At 49.4% G+C, this 17,109-nt stretch overlaps 1 protein-coding gene across 1 annotated transcript in view; it reads left to right on the top strand.

Moving 5' to 3' along the window:
* mast2 (microtubule associated serine/threonine kinase 2) overlaps window positions 1-13,156 on the top strand; it is a 160,886-nt gene extending 147,730 nt beyond the window's left edge. The window contains 19 exon segments of the mRNA XM_065955551.1: window positions 1,387-1,488; window positions 1,777-1,899; window positions 2,094-2,203; window positions 2,350-2,516; window positions 3,140-3,282; window positions 3,381-3,560; window positions 3,644-3,907; window positions 3,999-4,225; window positions 4,382-4,504; window positions 5,529-5,559; window positions 5,562-5,664; window positions 5,819-6,004; window positions 6,126-6,252; window positions 6,255-6,359; window positions 6,361-6,429; window positions 6,431-6,691; window positions 6,805-6,906; window positions 6,908-7,273; window positions 7,275-13,156. Of these exon segments, the coding sequence (XP_065811623.1) occupies window positions 1,387-1,488; window positions 1,777-1,899; window positions 2,094-2,203; window positions 2,350-2,516; window positions 3,140-3,282; window positions 3,381-3,560; window positions 3,644-3,907; window positions 3,999-4,225; window positions 4,382-4,504; window positions 5,529-5,559; window positions 5,562-5,664; window positions 5,819-6,004; window positions 6,126-6,252; window positions 6,255-6,359; window positions 6,361-6,429; window positions 6,431-6,691; window positions 6,805-6,906; window positions 6,908-7,273; window positions 7,275-8,411 (3,926 nt within the window). The 3' untranslated portion in view covers window positions 8,412-13,156.
* The last annotated feature ends 3,953 nt before the right edge of the window (window positions 13,157-17,109 follow it).

The following is a 17,109-nucleotide window of genomic DNA, read 5'->3' as shown; positions in this document are numbered from 1 at the left end:
ATTTTTACAAAACTGCGACAATTTAGAAATCTGAGAACGAGACAACAGATGCTTATTGAGGGCTTAGCATGAGTGTACGCAGATATGGCGTTGCAGATATGGCGTTGCAGATATGGCGTTGCAGATATGGCGTCTCCACCTCATTTCCTGCAGCAGAAGAGTGCAACATGTGCTTACCTCTGACTGCTGTCAGCCTGTCACTGCCACCGCTTAGGACGAGGACTTATATTTCATCCTTTCATCACTGAAAGACAAAACTTCAGTTTCTTCATCGCTCCAGAAGCTCTCATTGCAGCCGCCATGTTTGTTTTGCTGATACGTAACTTGGCTGAGGCGGCGCCTGTGCAGGTAGTTGTCAGCTGTTAGAAACCGTGGTAAGGCGTAGACATGCCACAGTATCCCGTTTTCTTTTAGAGTCCTCCTCCTAGCAAAATCTGGTTTCTCAAAATCATGATCAGAGCTTTTTATTTCATTAAATTTGGGACATTTGTTTTCCTGTGATCCATCCGAGAAACACCAAGATGATTTAAAGAGGTCATATTCTGCCCTTTTTGGGGTTCATATATTTAATCTATGTACTAAAGTATGTTCACAATAACTAAAGTTCTAAAAAAGTGTCTGTTTTCATGAACTGCCGCTCCGTGCACCGGCTCTCTTCTGACTCTCTCTCTAAGGCTCTGAAGTGACCACGTTCAGAGTCCCCCACGTGTGCCAAGTCTGATCTGATTGGTCGGCCTGTCGGCTCTGCCGTAATTGGTCAGTCCCTCAGCACAGTTCTCGGAAATGTCACGCCCCTTTTACCATATTGGGAATGCAGCCACTTTGGCTCCGAGGGGAGCAGAAAACATTAGCACGTTAGCACTACTGTGCTACCACAGGCTGCGGCATATCGTGGGCGTGCTACAGAAGTTAACGGGCGTGCAACATGAGCTGCTGGGCCACAACGAGCCAATGGGCTTAGATCAGTGATCTCACACTGACAAGACGCCACACTGACAAGTTTTTATCAAGGGGGGCTAGAACCGAGCGTTACATGCAGCTAATGCTACAGCTAACAGGAGGACATAGGAGAAGCCGCGTTTCCGCGGACTTTGAATTTTTGCAAATAGATGTGACTAAACATGCACAGGACACTTTGAAAACACACTAAAGAGCAGATAAAACCAGAAGAAGAAGACTATGGGACCTTTAATGGAGGTAAAAAAAAAACAATAGAAGAAGAATGTACTCACTGTGGAGTAAGGATGATGGCCATACTGAAAAACTTTCAGTTCCTCTGCAATCATATTATACTTAGTCGAGGGGAAAACATGAACTTTTTCAGTTTCCAGGAAGTTTGATCTCTTTTTCTTCTTGTCCTTCTTCGTCTTTGTGTTTGTGTGTCAGATGAGATCATCTGGCCCGAGGAAGAGGAAGCTCTGCCTCAGGAGGCTCAAGATCTGATCTCCAAACTGCTGAGACAGAATCCTCTGGAAAGACTGGGCACAGGTAACACACACACACACACACACACACACACACACACACACACACACACACACACGGGCGGGTTAGGATGTTGTTCACATAGCAGGAAAGTTTCTTGTGGAAACCTTCAGCTTCTTGTCGTTCTTGTGAGAGTTTGTTCTGAGTCTGTTGACGGCGCACGCCAACAGGATGCTGAGTAGTTTTTATCCTCGCTGTTTCCCCCCCCGAGCTGGTCACATCTGATGCTTTGGTTCCACGTGTGTCTTCTCATCTGTTTCCTCTCTCTCTTTTCATCCTCGCTCTCCACAGGTAGCGCCTTTGAGGTGAAGCAGCACCCGTTCTTCACAGAGCTGGACTGGAACAGCCTGCTGAGGCAGAAGGCCGAGTTCATCCCCCAGCTGGAGTCTGAGGACGACACCAGCTACTTCGACAGTACGGCTCTCTATCCTCCCTCCTCTCTCTTTATCCTGTACTCAGACCACTGACTTGTGTGTGTGTGTGTGTGTGTGTGTGTGTGTGTGTGTGTGTGTGTGTGGTGTGTGTGTGTGTGTGTGTGTGTGTGTGTGTGTGTGTGTGTGTGTGTGTGTGTGTGTGTGTGTGTGTGTGTGTGTGTGTGTCTCTCTCAGCTCGCTCTGATCGGTACCACCACGTAGATTCAGAAGAAGAGGACGACACAAACGACGAGGAACACGTAGAGATCAGACAGTTCTCCTCCTGCTCGCCTCGCTTCAGCAAGGTACCACACACACACACACACACACACACACACACACACACACACACACACACACACACACACACACACACACACACATCTCACACACAACCGGACGGCCCCCTCTCAGGAGCGTTAGTGAATGATGTCTGACATGTTGTGTGCAGGTGTACAGCAGCATGGAGCGTCTGTCCCTGCACGAGGAGCTGCACGAGGAGAAGAGGACTCCTCCTCCAACCAAACGCAGCCTGAGCGAGGAGGGCGGGGATCGCCTCGACAGCCTGAGCGGACTCAAGTCCAGAGATCGATCGTGGCTGGTCGGATCTCCTGAGATGTGAGTTTTTTTTTACAGACATAGACGTAGAACTCTTCTGACATTAAAGGGGACATATTATTAAAAATCCACTTTTAGTGTTTTTGAACATATATCTGTGTAACCTGAGAGTCTACTGACCCACAACATGTGAAATAAATCCATCCAGTCCTTTGTTTGTGGTCTGCATAAGTCTTACAACACAGAGAAAAATGCTCTGTTTCAAATGTGCTTTCCTTGTGATGTCACAGTGGGATTCTGGTTAAAAAAAAAGTCCCCTCCCCTCCCCTGATATCTCCTCCCATGGACTCCACCCCCCAGACTAGAGCAAAACTTTTGAGCAGGTCCGCCATTTTTATTCTCTCTACAGAGGAGTGATGTCTACTGGGAAAACTCAGGGGGCGGGGTCATTACATTTAAAGAGACACACACACCAAAACAGAGCGTTCTGAGAGAGCTGGTTTCTACAGGGTCACAAACCTCCTCTGGTGCTTGATTCATGTTATATTCTGACCAAAGCACAGCACAGATGTTTCATTAAAACACTTTGACTGAAACTTTCTTTGAGGTGTTATTTTATACTTTTGAGAATCTAGAAATGTCTTTATGGGATGTTTACATGTTCTTTATCTCTTCCTCTGCAGCCTGCGGAAGCGTCTGTCCGTCTCGGAGTCGTCCCACACAGAGAGCGACTCCAGCCCGCCTCTGACCGTCCGCAGACGCTGCTGTTCAGCCATCATCGAGATGCCGCGCTTCGCCATCTCCTCGGAGGAAGAAGGAGGCCAAGGTGAAACACGGGAAACAAACATTAGACTTCTAAGAGTTGAAGATAATAAATGTTTGAAAGGTTTTGAACCTCTGGTTTCTGATCCGTCGGTCTCTCAGGTGCGGCAGGAAGTCGTAAGAGCCCCAGCCTGTTGGGTCTGTCTGCAGTGAGGGGCCCGCGCTGTGATGAGCTGCCCCTCGCCATCCCAGAGCTCCCTGTGGAGAGAGAGCTGAAACTGGACGAGTCGCCCACCACGCCGGGCTCCACCTGCAGCCGGCTGAGCAACGCCACGCTCACACGTCAGTACAAACATCCAAATCACATCTTCAACTTCTCTGTGTCTGAAATTAAAAAACATCTCTAACTTCCTGTTTTACTGCAGCGGGGAGTTCAGGAGATGTTTGTGATCGTGGCGGCGTCCGAGGAAACGGCGGTAACGGTTTTGCCGCTGGAGCTGCTAAAGCTTCAGGCGACAGCGAGTCTCCGTCGACTCCGAGGGCGATCAGCGACCTGGCCATCCGCAGAGCTCGCCATCGTCTGCTCTCCGGGGACGCGGACAAACACGCGCCGACGACGAGCTCCAGACCGCTCAACAAGGTCATCAAGTCGGCGTCTGCGACCACGCTGTCGCTGATGATCCCTTCAGGTCAGTGTGTGTGTTGCGTTCGGACCTCAAAAGAAAAAAAATGAAAAATGAGTTTCTGCTAATACTCACGGGTCTGTGTTTGTTTTCCCAGATCACCACGGAGCCTCCCCATTGGCCAGCCCGATGTCCCCCGCACTCGCTGTCCTCCAATCCTCGTCCCGGGACTCCTCCCCGAGCAGAGACCTGTCCCCTGCCGTGACCTGCTCCAAGCCCGCCATCATCATCCACCGGGCGGGTAAAAAGTACGGCTTCACCCTGAGGGCCATCAGAGTGTACATGGGAGACTCTGACATCTACACCGTGCACCACATGGTCTGGGTGAGTCCGAGAGAGAGGAGGGATCTCTAATGTAGAACCGGTGGAGAGGAGAGGGAGAGCTTCTTGTTGTTGACAGAAGATGGCAGTAAACAACAACACAACATAAACACACCTAACACCCCCTTTCTCCTCCTCTTTTTCCTCGTTCTCCCTCAGCACGTGGAGGAGGGCGGTCCGGCCCACGATGCGGGGCTGAGGGAGGGGGACCTGATCACCCACGTCAACGGAGAGGCGGTTCACGGTCTGGTTCACACCGAGGTGGTGGAGCTCATTCTGAAGGTGCAGACACAAACTTTTAATCCCTCTGCTTGTTTTTTTCAGTTACCCTCTTCTTAGAACCAGACAAGGTTCAGTAAAATCATGTGATTATTGAGGTGACTTTTGAGCTCTAGATCAGTGCTTCCCAAAGTGTGGGTCGCGGCCCCCTGGTGGGCCGTGTGGGTACTGCAGGTGGGCTGTGTAAAGCCTTCCACCAATTATATACAAAAAAATATCATATGATTCACCATGAGTCAACCCTTTAAGTGATTAGTAAGGCGTGTCATGACTATTCATGGACATAATGTTGAGTAAACTTGTGTCTATCTTACCATAATATCATGTTGTCATGTCCAATAATTGACCCTAACTGAAAGTTTAAGCTGTAGTCATAATTTTTATTTTATAACGGGCCCGGCATACTTTTGTATTTGGGCTGCGGCAGTCTTAAGTTTGGGAAAGGCTGCTCTAGATGACTAATAGATATAAATGCTCAAGCTGTTTCTGCATTTATCAGCACCAGACAGAAGTATGTCCACTAAGAGTTCTTCTTTCTATCACTGACGAACTCTGATTGTTACTCTGAGTGTCTGTTCTTCATCAGAGCAGCTTTTTTTCTTCACAGAGATCAGAGAGTTTCTACTCCATCGCTTCATTTCTTGTGTGGCGCAAACATTTGATCTGAACAAACCAAAGTCCTACTTTAACACAAACAAACCATCGTATTGAGGCAGATACAGACCAGCAAAGTCAGTGTTCTGTGAGGTTAAATCACTGATTTTGTCAATGGAGTCTGGTGGTTTTAAAGACATTGATCGACAAATACCTTCCTTCAGTTTAAAATAGTAAAACTTCTGCACAAGTGAAACGGATCGTCCCAGTTTACACCGAGTGTGTTCACATGGACTTGAGTATCCTGGTTCTGAGTCTAAAAAAAACTCCGATCAGAACCAGGACACTCTATGTAAACACATTCATATGACATGTATACCTGAGTGAAGTGAAACAGAAACTCATCTTTTGTTTTCCGTCTGTCATCCGTCAGAGCGGTGCCAAAGTGTCCATCTCTGCCACCCCGTTGAAAACACGTCCATCAAGGTCGGCCCCGCCCGAAAGACGAGCCACAAATCCAAGATGGCGAGACGCAACAAGAAGACCAAGAACAAGGAGGGACAGGAAAGGTGAGAGTCAAACATGTGTTATCATCAGGTGTGTTCCCACTAAACAGTACTGGGGACTTTTTTAAAGGGAGTTCACTGAGAACTACACGCCATCGCCATGGTGACGGCTGATGTGAACCTGAAAGTGAGCGTGTTGTTGTGTTTCCTCCGACAGTAAGAAGAGGACGTCTCTGTTCAGGAAGATCACCAAGCAGGCGTCTCTCCTCCACACCAGCCGCAGTCTCTCCTCTCTGAACCGCTCTCTCTCCTCCGGGGAGAGCGGCCCCGGATCGCCCACGCACAACCTGTCACCGCGCAGCCCGACTCAGGGCTACAGGTCCACGCCAGACTCGCCCACTCAGGTGACTGACACACCTCACCTGCACTGAAATAATTAACTTAATTCCTTGAATGTGATGCCACAAAACAGGAAACACTAAAATATCAGTAAATACCAATAAATGAATTTCTGTTCCTCTTGTCTCAGTCGGTGGAAACTCGTCTCAGAGCAGCTCTCCCAGCTCCAGCGTCCCAAACTCCCCCGCCTCCTCGGGTCACATCCGGCCCAGCTCCCTGCACGGCCTCGCCCCGAAGCTGCAGCGTCAGTACCCGCTCTCCCCCGACGCAAGTCAGCGGGCAACATCCCCCTCTCCCCCGCTGGCCCGCACCGCCCTCGCCCACACCCTCAGAGCAGCTCGCCTCAGCGCTCGCCCTCCCCCCTTATCCGGCCACGCTCTGGGACAGTCTGCGGCGGGTCAGTCGTTCCCCGTCAAGCTGCACTCCTCCCCCTCCCCTGGCGAGGCAGATTTCTCGGCCCAAGAGCGCAGAGCCTCCGCGCTCTCCGCTCCTCAAGAGGGTGCAGTCGGCCGAGAAGCTGGCCTCCTCGCTCTCTAACGCCCCCTCCTCGCCCTCGGGGGTTCCGTCGGCGGGGGACAAGAAGCTGGCGGTGGGAGCGGCCGTGGGGAGTCGGAAACACAGCCTGGACATCTCACACTCAGATTTTAAAAAGGAGATCCTGCAGAGAGAGCCCAGCCTGCAGAGCCTTCAGGTAGGAGTCACCCCCCCCCCCCCCCCCCCCCCCCCGCTCTGACATCATTATCTATGCTGAAAATATTTTGAATTTCTTAACACATTCTGTCTTCTTCCTCCCCCGACCTTCAGGAGTCGGCGAGCGAGGGTCTTCTGTCCTCGGGGGGACGCGGCGTGGAGAAGGGCAGCTTGCACAAACACTCGTCTTCATCCAGGAAGTTGGGCCGTCAGGAGGGGGGACGGCGGCCTCGGCTCAGTGCCGGGCTCTCTGGGTCTGACCCCCGGGAAGAGCAAGCTGAAGGACAAGCTGTCGGCCATCAGGCAGGACCGAGCCGAGCGGAGGGAGTCGCTGCAGAAACAAGACGCCATCCACGAGGTCGACTCATCGGAGGACGAGACGGACGAGGGTTCGGAGGACAGCCAGGACGGACGCAGGGGGACCACCTTCACCCCTCCTCCCCCTCTGCTGCGGCCCACCACTGTGAGAACGGGTCCCGGAGGCACCCTCCCCTCACTCTGCCTCTCCCCCTGCACCCCCCACGCCACGTTCACCCACACAGGACCCTCCTCCATAGGCAGGCCCACTCCCCTCACACACCCTCCCCTCAGTGACAGAGGCCAAGCCCACTCAGAGCGCCCCCTTACCCGGACTAAAGGAGACAAGGTCCACTTCTGAGGACAGTTCAAAACCAGAGAGGAACGTTTTTGAGCCGAGCGGGACCACAAAACCCACTCAGAGCCCCCTCCCCTTCTCCACCCCTGGCAGTGCTTTCATCTCAGTCAGCAAGGACACTTTTCTCAAGCCGAGTCCTCCACAAGACTCCAAAAGTCTGAGGGGGAAGACAGCGCCTTCAGAGCCCAGGACAGAGGACCGACCCCCGGAGAGAACCACGGCCCCCTCTACCACCATCACTACAACGACAACAACCACGACGAGCGCCACAGACTCCAGAACCACCACCTGCACCACAGACTCCAGAACCACCACCTGCACCACAGACTGCAGAACCACCACCTGCACCTCAGACTGCAGAACCACCACCTGCACCACAGACTGCAGAACGCCCGACGGCCAGGAGACGCCCCGTGCCTCCTGCTCCTCCCCCAGCATCCCCAAAGAGAAGAAGGAGGCCGACAACCGGAGGCTGTGCGCCGCTGCAGCTGCGAGTCTGAACGCGTCGCCGTCGTCTTCTACTACTTCCGGCTGCAGCTCCACGTCCAGCTCCCCGGTGCCAGCCCCTGAAAGCAGCGTGGACAAGGTTGTTTCCCAGCTCGCGACGGTGGCTAAGAGCGTTCTGGGTCCAGTGAAACTCATCACGGCTGCAGACAAGAGCCAGACGGAGCAGAAACAATGCAAAGGAGGCGCGGTGGAAGTCCAAACATCCATTCCTGTTTCATTTCCCAAACAGACCCCTCAGCTGCCTCGGCTCTCAGAGTGCACAACCAAACAGAAAGCTGAGCAGGTGTCCTCTTCTACCACCGTGCAGAAGTCTGTCAAACCCACAACCGCGCTTTCATCCTGCAAGGACGCCCCAGAGCCGCGTTCTGCATCAGGGTCTAAGCCTGTACCTGCAGCAGCGGCTCAGCCCGCCCTCAACACAACCCCGAGCTCCTCTGCAGCATCTGAGCCACAACGCAAGAGGCCAGAACCCCAGACCACAACTGCCACCATCACCACTACCACCACCGCTGTGTCCGCCTCCTCACAACAAGACAAAGCATCCAGCAAGAAGACGTAGCAGCAAAAACAGACTCAAAGAAACCAGAACAAAAAATGTACAAAAAAAACTCACACAAACTGCATGTCTGCAAGACGACATACACGGCACTAAGCAGAGAGTTTGACTGAGAAAAGCAGAAGATAGCAGAGGCAGATGTGGTCGTCCATTCCAGCTGTTCTGTGCTCTTAATGTTCATGTGAGTTCTTTGGTGTCCTGACTCTTCGGTTTTTCTGCTTTCAGACGAAAAAGGAGTTTGCCTTCTTTTTTCCATCTTTCTGCAAAATGTGTACGGGGGCTAGAGATAAAAATGTGAGTGGTCCATGCAGGAATGATTTTAAAATATGTCACACACACACACCTCTCTCTCTCTCTCTCGCTCTTGATCTTCTTGTGCTGCCTCGTTACTTTTCACCTTGATGTGTGGCAGACAGATCAGGACGTGCCTTACTGAACACACACACACACACACACACTCCTTCCCTCTCGCCTTTCCTAACAACTTCTCCTCAGCAATGAAACAAAAAAGAGAAAGGTTGTTAAAGTGCAGGAAGTGTTGCGCAATCTGTGTACATGCATCACAGTGTTTTTAATAGAGCTAAACCTGCACCCAGCTGTAGTCAGATATCATGAACCAGTCCTGCAGCTGGACACAATGGAGACGTATTCCCTGCAGGCCAAGCTTTAGTGATTCAAAGAGTCCTGAGCTTTACTTCAAATCCCAACATCTGGATGACTCTCCTTCATTCTTGTCCAGCTGTGATGACGAGTTAGATATTCCTCTTTATTCTACTGCAGCTTGTACTCCAAGCCTTTTTGAATGCCTTTTCTAAGGCGTTCATTTCAGCCACCTGCCACAGATTTGACTGAAGCATTCTCATATTTTTCATGCTAAATTCACAGTTCTGACATTAAGTATTCCTTCCACTCCAGCTTCTTAAAATGTCTTAAAATCAGATTGATTATAAAAATGAGAACGTCTCGTTTCAAGATGTTTGTGATGAGAAATTAGACACACTAGTTTCTGCAGTGCACACACACACACATTGAGCTGCAGAATGCGTACTGAGCATGCTCAGACTGACCTCATCCTGTTGGACCTCCACCTCTTTCTTTCTGGCCCCCCGTCAGCCGCTGAAGGCTGCTCTCGTTTGTATTTCTTATCTGGACCAACTTGCTGTGTTGTGTTGCCTCTAATCCTGTAAACTTCTCCGACTTGACTTTGTTTCATGTGTATGTGTGTGTGTGTGAGAGTGTGTGTGTGTGTGTGTGAGAGAGTGTGTGTGTGTGTGTGTGTGTATGGGTGTGAGTGAGCGAGCGTTAGTTCATTTGTGCATGGTTATCTGTGTATATATATAAGAGTATTTAAAGTTCTGTTGTGCATCTGTTTTATACCTTGAGTGTGTTTGTGTGTGTGTTTCTTTTAGGATTAACGGGACGTGTGTGTGTGTGTGTGTGTGTGTGTGTGTGTGTGTGTGTGTGTGTGTGTGTGTGTGTGTGTGTGTGTGTGTGTGTGTGTGTGTGTGTGTGTGTGTGTGTGTGTGTGTGTGTGTGTGTGTGTGTGTGTGTGTGTGTGTGTGTGTGTGTGTGTCGGGCGTTGAGCTTTGCACAAACACACACAAAAAAATCACTAAGAGGAAAAGTGGATGTTTGACCTCTGACTGTCCCGTGTTGGGGGTCGGACTCAGTTCTGTCGGGCTCTTAAAGGGGGAGTCCAGCGTGTTCAAAAACTGGGCTGTGATTTAGAGATTCATCATCAGAAAAACAAACCAATCAGAGGAGCTGTAACGACTGTTTCTCTCGATGGAGTCTGGTGTCTTTGAAGGGAGCGTTTTAAACGACTGTCTGTGATTCTGACTCTCAAACTCAGAGGTGTATCTCTGTGGTCGTTCAGACTCCTCCTCCTCCTGGAGCGTCAGGTCAGGACTCCAGTTCTTCACAGAGTAATGACAGCAGAGCCCTGATTGGATGATCTGTTTTTCCTTGATATATTTGTTCCTTCCTGATCACATCCCGGATTCTCTCTGTCTACATATTGTTTTATGTTTTTTTGTTTGTTTTTTTGCTTCATTTAAAGAAGAAAATCACAATCTGAGACGCACAGTGATCCCGGCCCGGGTCAGAGCGCTCTGATCTCAGCTTAAGGTTACACCCACTGTGGTGATCTCTCTCTCTTATGTTTACATGTTGTTGTTGTTTTTATTTGTGTTTTTGTGAATGGAACTTGTTGCCTGTAGCAATCAATCCTCCTCTGACAGGCGGGAAAGAAGTGACGCCACGCTCACAACGTGGACGATTCAGCGCACACAAAACGTCAGAATCATCTCACTCGTGTGCTCGTGCAGGTGTAGGGACCAGATCTGTTCGTCCAATCAGACGACGGCGAGGCTTCTTTCTGTGGTGGCGTTCAGTTTGCACAAGAGATTTTAAACCTGTCGCCTCGTGGTGTCGTACCTGCAGGAAAATGAGACGACTGACATGTTTCTGTCACGCTGCTCGACCACTAAAGAGGTGAAGGAGGCGCAGGAGAAATGATGAGAGGAAACCAGGTCGTTTGTCCCGAGCGATGGAGACGATAAAAAGGGGCAAAGACAAAGTTTAATAACGCTCAGAGTCATGCAAAGACAGATTGAATTATTTTCAACTTCTCAAAGAAAATGTTTTTCAGCACAGAGATCCTCGTGGCGTCCTGATGAAGCCGGTCAGACCAAACCCCATTCAAAAAACAACTCGTCTCACAGGTACACCTGACGATTCATATCCACACCTTTTACAAATCTGCAAAGTGATGACGTCATTTCAGCATCCTTTAAACCGTTCATGTGAAATAAGTCACAGCGACCTTAAATATCTGTGAAGAAGAGACGCTGATACTCAGGCTCAGTCGAACCTTAAAGTAGAACTAAAAAAGATTGGATTAAAGCGTGACACGATCAGCTCAATTCAGTCTTTCTTGCAGATTTTAGATCTCTGACTCATAGCTCTCGATTAAAGTATCGTGGACTTGTTCCTCAGACGTTCTTCTGTAGTGAGTAGTGGCGTCCTGATCTCTAATCCCGACTAATTAATCACCGACGACTTCATGCGATCTCTAAAAGTCGAGTTCAGTCTCTAACAATCTCTAGAGTCAGAGTGAGCGCTGATCTGATCTTTCATCTCCTGCAGGCAGCCTCACGCTTTATTTTACCTTCTTATTAAGTGTGTGTGTGTGTGTGTGTGTGTGTGTGTGTGTGTGTGTGTGTGTGTGTGTGTGTGTGTGTGTGTGTGTGTGTGTGTGTGTGTGTGTGTGTGTGTGTGTGTGTGTGTGTGTGTGTGTGTGTGTGTGTGTGTGTGTGTGTGTGTGTGTGTGTGTGTGTGTGTGTGTGTGTGTGTGTGTGTGTGTGTGTGTGTGTGTGTGCGCGTGTTCTCCATCTGCTCTCAGCTGGTGGTCTTATTAGAGCTACGTGGACAGATGCCTTTCTCTCTCTCACACACTCATACATATAGATCAATAAGATGCAGTCTAATGGCTCTCCACTGCAGGTATAAACACACACACACACACACACTGTACTCTCCTGTGTGTACAGATGATGCTCTGGCCATCTGCTGGAGAGTGAAGAAAGTGTCAGTTTCCCTCACCATGTCATTAATCTCCAAGCCCTGAGCCTGTTGACCACACACACACACACACACACACACACACACACACACACACACACACACACACACACACACACACACACACACACACACACACACACACACACACACACACACACACACACACACACACACACACACAGGGGCAGGTCAGCCAACACATTCACTACCCAGAATCCCTCTGGCTCCTCTGTCCCGGTCCGGTCATGTTCAGCAGTTTCGCTCTGTTTGTCGTTTAGTCCAAACCTCCAGCCTGTCTTTACCCATCATGCACCTCTGCTGCTGCACAAACCACACACACACACCTCTGCAGAGAATCTATAAACCAACAACAACAAATCAAATGAAGACTTTTGTCAGTCTTTATTTATGTTCTTTAGAGCGTCTGTGAATAAATCCAAATTTGAGCTTTAACAATCTGTCCTTGCTTTGTCTCCATTCAGCACGCGTTCTCAATTTTCAAGCTGAGTCGTTTTCGGAGCGTTTAAAGATATCGATCCCCGGCGTTTAAAAAAGAATCTGTCCACCAGAGACGACGCTTCAGATAGGATTCAAACATGGGATGTGATTTTGTCCTTAACGAGCTTCCGTACACTCTGACTCTGATGATCTGAGGAGTATGACGAGGTACGAACAGAAGCCTTATACCACACACACTCTCTCACACACACACACACACACACACACTCACACACACACACACTCACACACTCACACACACACACACTCACACACACACACACACTCACACACACACTCACACACACACACACACACACACTCACACACACACACACTCACACACACACACACACACTCACACACACACTCACACACACACACACACAGGACGCCCCGTGTCTTCGTCCTGTCCCCGCGTCTGATCAGGCCGTTAATCGACGTTAAAGGACTGGACTTTGGCAGATGTGGGCGGAGTCTCCCTGCCGTGTGTTTGTCTTTAAAGAGTGATGAAGAGGAGGAGGCGGTAAAGAGAGAGAGAGAGAGAGAGAGAGGAAATCATTGCTCGAGTGAAACCAGTGCAATATCTTTTTATTTTTTATCGTGGTAAAAGCATGTTGTTGTCAATCTTACCTTACAACAATAATAAAGGTTTTTTTTATGTACGCCTCGCTGTCTGCTGCGTCCTCATTGTGTTTTATGATGTTTTGATCCATCATCGCCTTCATGCCGCACGCCGGGCTTTTTACATTAAGGGCGCTATGTGTTGTTTGTTTTTTTTGAGACGTTTCTGCTGCTGAAGTCACATAAAGTCAAACACTAAATGATGGATGGACTCTGGATTGAAGCGTGCCTCAGGCGGCGGCGGCTGCTCTGCAAAAACATGTCTGTTAAAAAATCCTTCCTTTCAGACTGTGAGCCACTGAAGCGCTCTGAAGACCCGTTTCCACCAAGCGGTCCCGTTCAGTTTGGTTTTGTACGGTACCCATTTATTGGAGTTTCCACCTTCAAAAGTTGGGAATGGTACCAAAATAAGGGATCTGTACTGTCCTACTTTTTTGGTACCCTTAGCCCCGTTTCCACCAAGCGGTCCGGTTCAGTTCAGTACAGTTCTTGCATGAGTTTTCACAGCCAACCTTAAGATTATTTGGTAAGCGGAGTGTAGCCAGATGGAGATAGCTGCGTCAGCTAATGTAACAGTGTGACATCATAATAGCCCAACACAGTGAAGCCCGCTATTAATCAAGTTCAACGAAGAAGAAGAAGAACAGGGACATAGTAAACAAAAGGGACCCTTTAGGATCGGATCGGTACCCTTGGCTCTCTCGATTTGTTGCACTTCCTTATTTGGTCGTCTTCCTCTAAACTCCACCTGAGCCGATCACAGATCTCACTGAGCACACCTGGTCCTGATGGAGGACGATCGTCTTCAGCCTGAGGTAAGCTCTTCTGTCTGTGTTTTTAAACCATGATGTCATTCAGTTATATTTCTCCACATCATCTGAAGGTTACCAAAGTGAGTCTGACATGAAACAGAAACTTCATGCAGCAGCTGTGTGTAAATGTTCAGGTGGAAGAGAAAAACACCATTTTCTACTTATTATGAACTGTGCGTTTATTATTCCATACAGACTTTAAAGGTCACATATTCTCCTCCTCCTCTTCAGTTCAAATAAGTCTCAGAGCTCCTCAAAACATGTGTGTGAAGTTTCTTGTTCTAAATCCACTCTGATCCTGTATTTGATCATGTCTATAAACCCCTCTATTTCAGCCCTGCTCAGAACAGGCTGTTTCTGTGTCTGTACCTTTAAATATGTAAATGAGCTGTATCTGACCACGCCCCCTCTCTGGAAGGGCTTGGGTGTACTCGGGCTTTCTCGCTCCATGTCCTATTGTTTACAGTGAGAAGGCAGACTCAGAGGGCAGAACAAACACCTAGCTGTGGGAGTGTCACCCACCTGGGGGAGGGGCTACTGCCCTTTGTGATGTCATGAAGGGAAAATCTCCAAATCGGCCTGTTTGAGCACACATTTTCTGAAAAGTGGAGCAGGCAGAAGACAGAGAGGTATTATATTAGAGTTAGAGGAACATGGTGAAGTGGATTTTACATAATGTGACCTTTAAAACTGGTAGTTCCAGTATGATGTACTGTGTGTGTTTGCATTCTCTTGGAGAAGACGGGCAGCTTCTTAGAAAATCAGCCGCTCAGGACTGATTTCACTGAAGATGCAGACCTGTTGTTTTTTTTTTGCAGTGTATGAAGCTTTTAGTTCTCAGAAGGGAGAAGCAGCGTTTTCCTCTCAAACTGCTTTCTTTGGATCGTCTAATAGAAGTGATGTTAAACTCCCCCTTCTCTCTTTGTTCATGCCTGAGTGTTTGATTCTCCGTCGTTTGTTCTCATCACGTCCTGCTGTCCTCCTGGACTCCGAGGCCGAGCAGAAAAGTGGCAGTAAATTATCTGTAAACTCGTTTCCTCGGCACTTCTGCATCTGATCAGTAAAGTGGCTTCATCCACTCTGTTTGTTCTTTTTGTTTTTTTTATACTTTCATCTGCTGCGAGCTCCCTAATGGAGCTCCAAATGAGCCGTTCAGCCGCTGGACGTGTGTCCGCTGTCTGTCCGCGTCTCAGTGGGAGATCTCTGGCGTCTTAATGGTCTTGAGAGACGGCTTCAGCGGGGCTCACAGCACATTTGGGGGGGGGGGATAATGGTTAATCTGTGCAGCGCCGCAGGGCTGCTGCCGTGCTTCCATGAACAAATGACGATCAAATGAAGCTTTCTCGATGCTTCCTGCTAAAACACCTCACTCTCTCGCCGATGGACTGCTGAGGTCAGGGGCCACGCCGCCTGATTTAAACACCATCTACTGCTGCATTCTGGGATAATTGGTTCCCCCCCCGCCTCCCCGCCTCACCCTCCCTCCCTTCCATCCATCCCATCGTCCGCTGGGAGCTGTCACAGCGAGGAGGAGAGCGAAGGGCCTCCCTCAGTCTTTACAGGAGGTCTACAGGGGATGACAGCAGGCGAGCAGCCGTTCACACACACACACACACACACACACACACACACACACACACACACACACACACACACACACACACACAGTGACAGGCAGGCAGAGCAAGGTGATGAATTGCCGACTTCGCCTCGCTCTGACACGGCTCTACATGACCGGGCAAATTCATTCCAGGCTGCCAGGGAAAGAGGGAGTGAGTGAGTGAGGAGAGGAGGAAAGGAGGAGAGGAGAGACGGAGGAAGAAGTGAGGAAAGGAGAATGGCGTGTGAGGGGGGGGAACAAGACCCAAATATATTGACTTCCTGTGCGATCAGTCAAACATGAGGAGTGAAGTGTCTTAAATCTTTGAAACAGTTCGGCCTGACATCAGGAGGACGACGATCTCTGAGGCGTCGGCGGGGAGCGCCGACTCTCACGTCGTACACGGCGCCCGTCTCATTGGACGATAAGGAAGTAATGCACGAGGAAATGTATCGGCCTGTTTGAATCATGTCAGTAAACACGATTTTCAAATGAATACATTCTGATATGAAGCTTCTCCCTCTACCTGCTGCACGGGAGGAGAGAGGAAGAGGAGAGAAGGAGGAAGAGGAGGAGGAGAGAGGAGGAGGAGGGGGAGGAGGAGGGGGAGGGAGAGAGGAGGAGGAGGAGGAGAGAAGAGGAGGGGGAGGAGGAGGAGGAGAGAGGAGGAGAGAGGAGGAGGGAGGAGGAGAGAGGAGGAGGAGGAGAGGAGGAAGAGGAGGAGGAAGAGAGAGGAGGAGGAGGAGGAGAGAAGAGGAGGGGGAGGAGGAGGAGAGGAGAGAGGAGGAGAGAGGAGGAGGGAGAGGAGAGAGGAGGAGGAGGAGAGGAGGAAGAGGAGGAGGAGGAGAGAAGGAGGAGGAGGAGGAGCCAGGTAGAAAAGACTCGGGCTCATGTCCTCTGAGTGACGTGGTGAGGAGCTGTTTGTCCAGATTGTTTATTGGAGTTTAGGCTGGAGGTCACCTGTAGTGTTATTAACGTCTTTTCTTCTTCTGTAGTTGGGGGGGGGGGGGATGAGTGACAGGCCGGGTCTCCAGCCCCTCTTGATTCTTTAGTTTATTTTTTTATTTTTGATTATTTTTCAAACGTAATAAAAGATCAGGGTTGAACTTTAAATGTGTGTGTCATCCTTTTATGTTTTCTGTCTCCATGTTTTGGTTCAGGAGGCCGTAACATCAGGGTTCATTATTCAGTTGATGTTCAGACTTATTAAAAAAAAAACTTTTTGGAGTGAGCAGCTTCACCGTCACAGTCAGTTTGTTGATGGACTTTAATCTTCTCTTACACTGAGGTCGACCATCTTTCACCTTTTTGTGTCGTTTCTGTGTTGAAACACAAACACCTGATTTCTTCTGTGTGTGTGTGTGTGTGTGTGTGTGTGTGTGTGTGTGTGTGTGTGTCTGGCCTTAAAGTCAATCATCTGAAAACTTTTTTAGAGAAACACAGTTTGTAGTTTTCAGCGTGCATATTTTTCAACCTCCACATCTGGAGAGAGTTGATCTCTCTCTCACTTTTCTTGCTTCAGATTTTAGTAGCGGTACACGGTGAAGTATCCTTCACATGTACCGCCAGCGTCTTCAAACCC

The sequence above is a fragment of the Labrus bergylta genome, chromosome 6, assembly GCF_963930695.1.
Source record: "Labrus bergylta chromosome 6, fLabBer1.1, whole genome shotgun sequence".
In the NCBI taxonomy this organism is placed as follows: Eukaryota; Metazoa; Chordata; class Actinopteri; order Labriformes; family Labridae; genus Labrus; species Labrus bergylta.
This window is presented reverse-complemented; position numbering and strand designations above follow the sequence as displayed.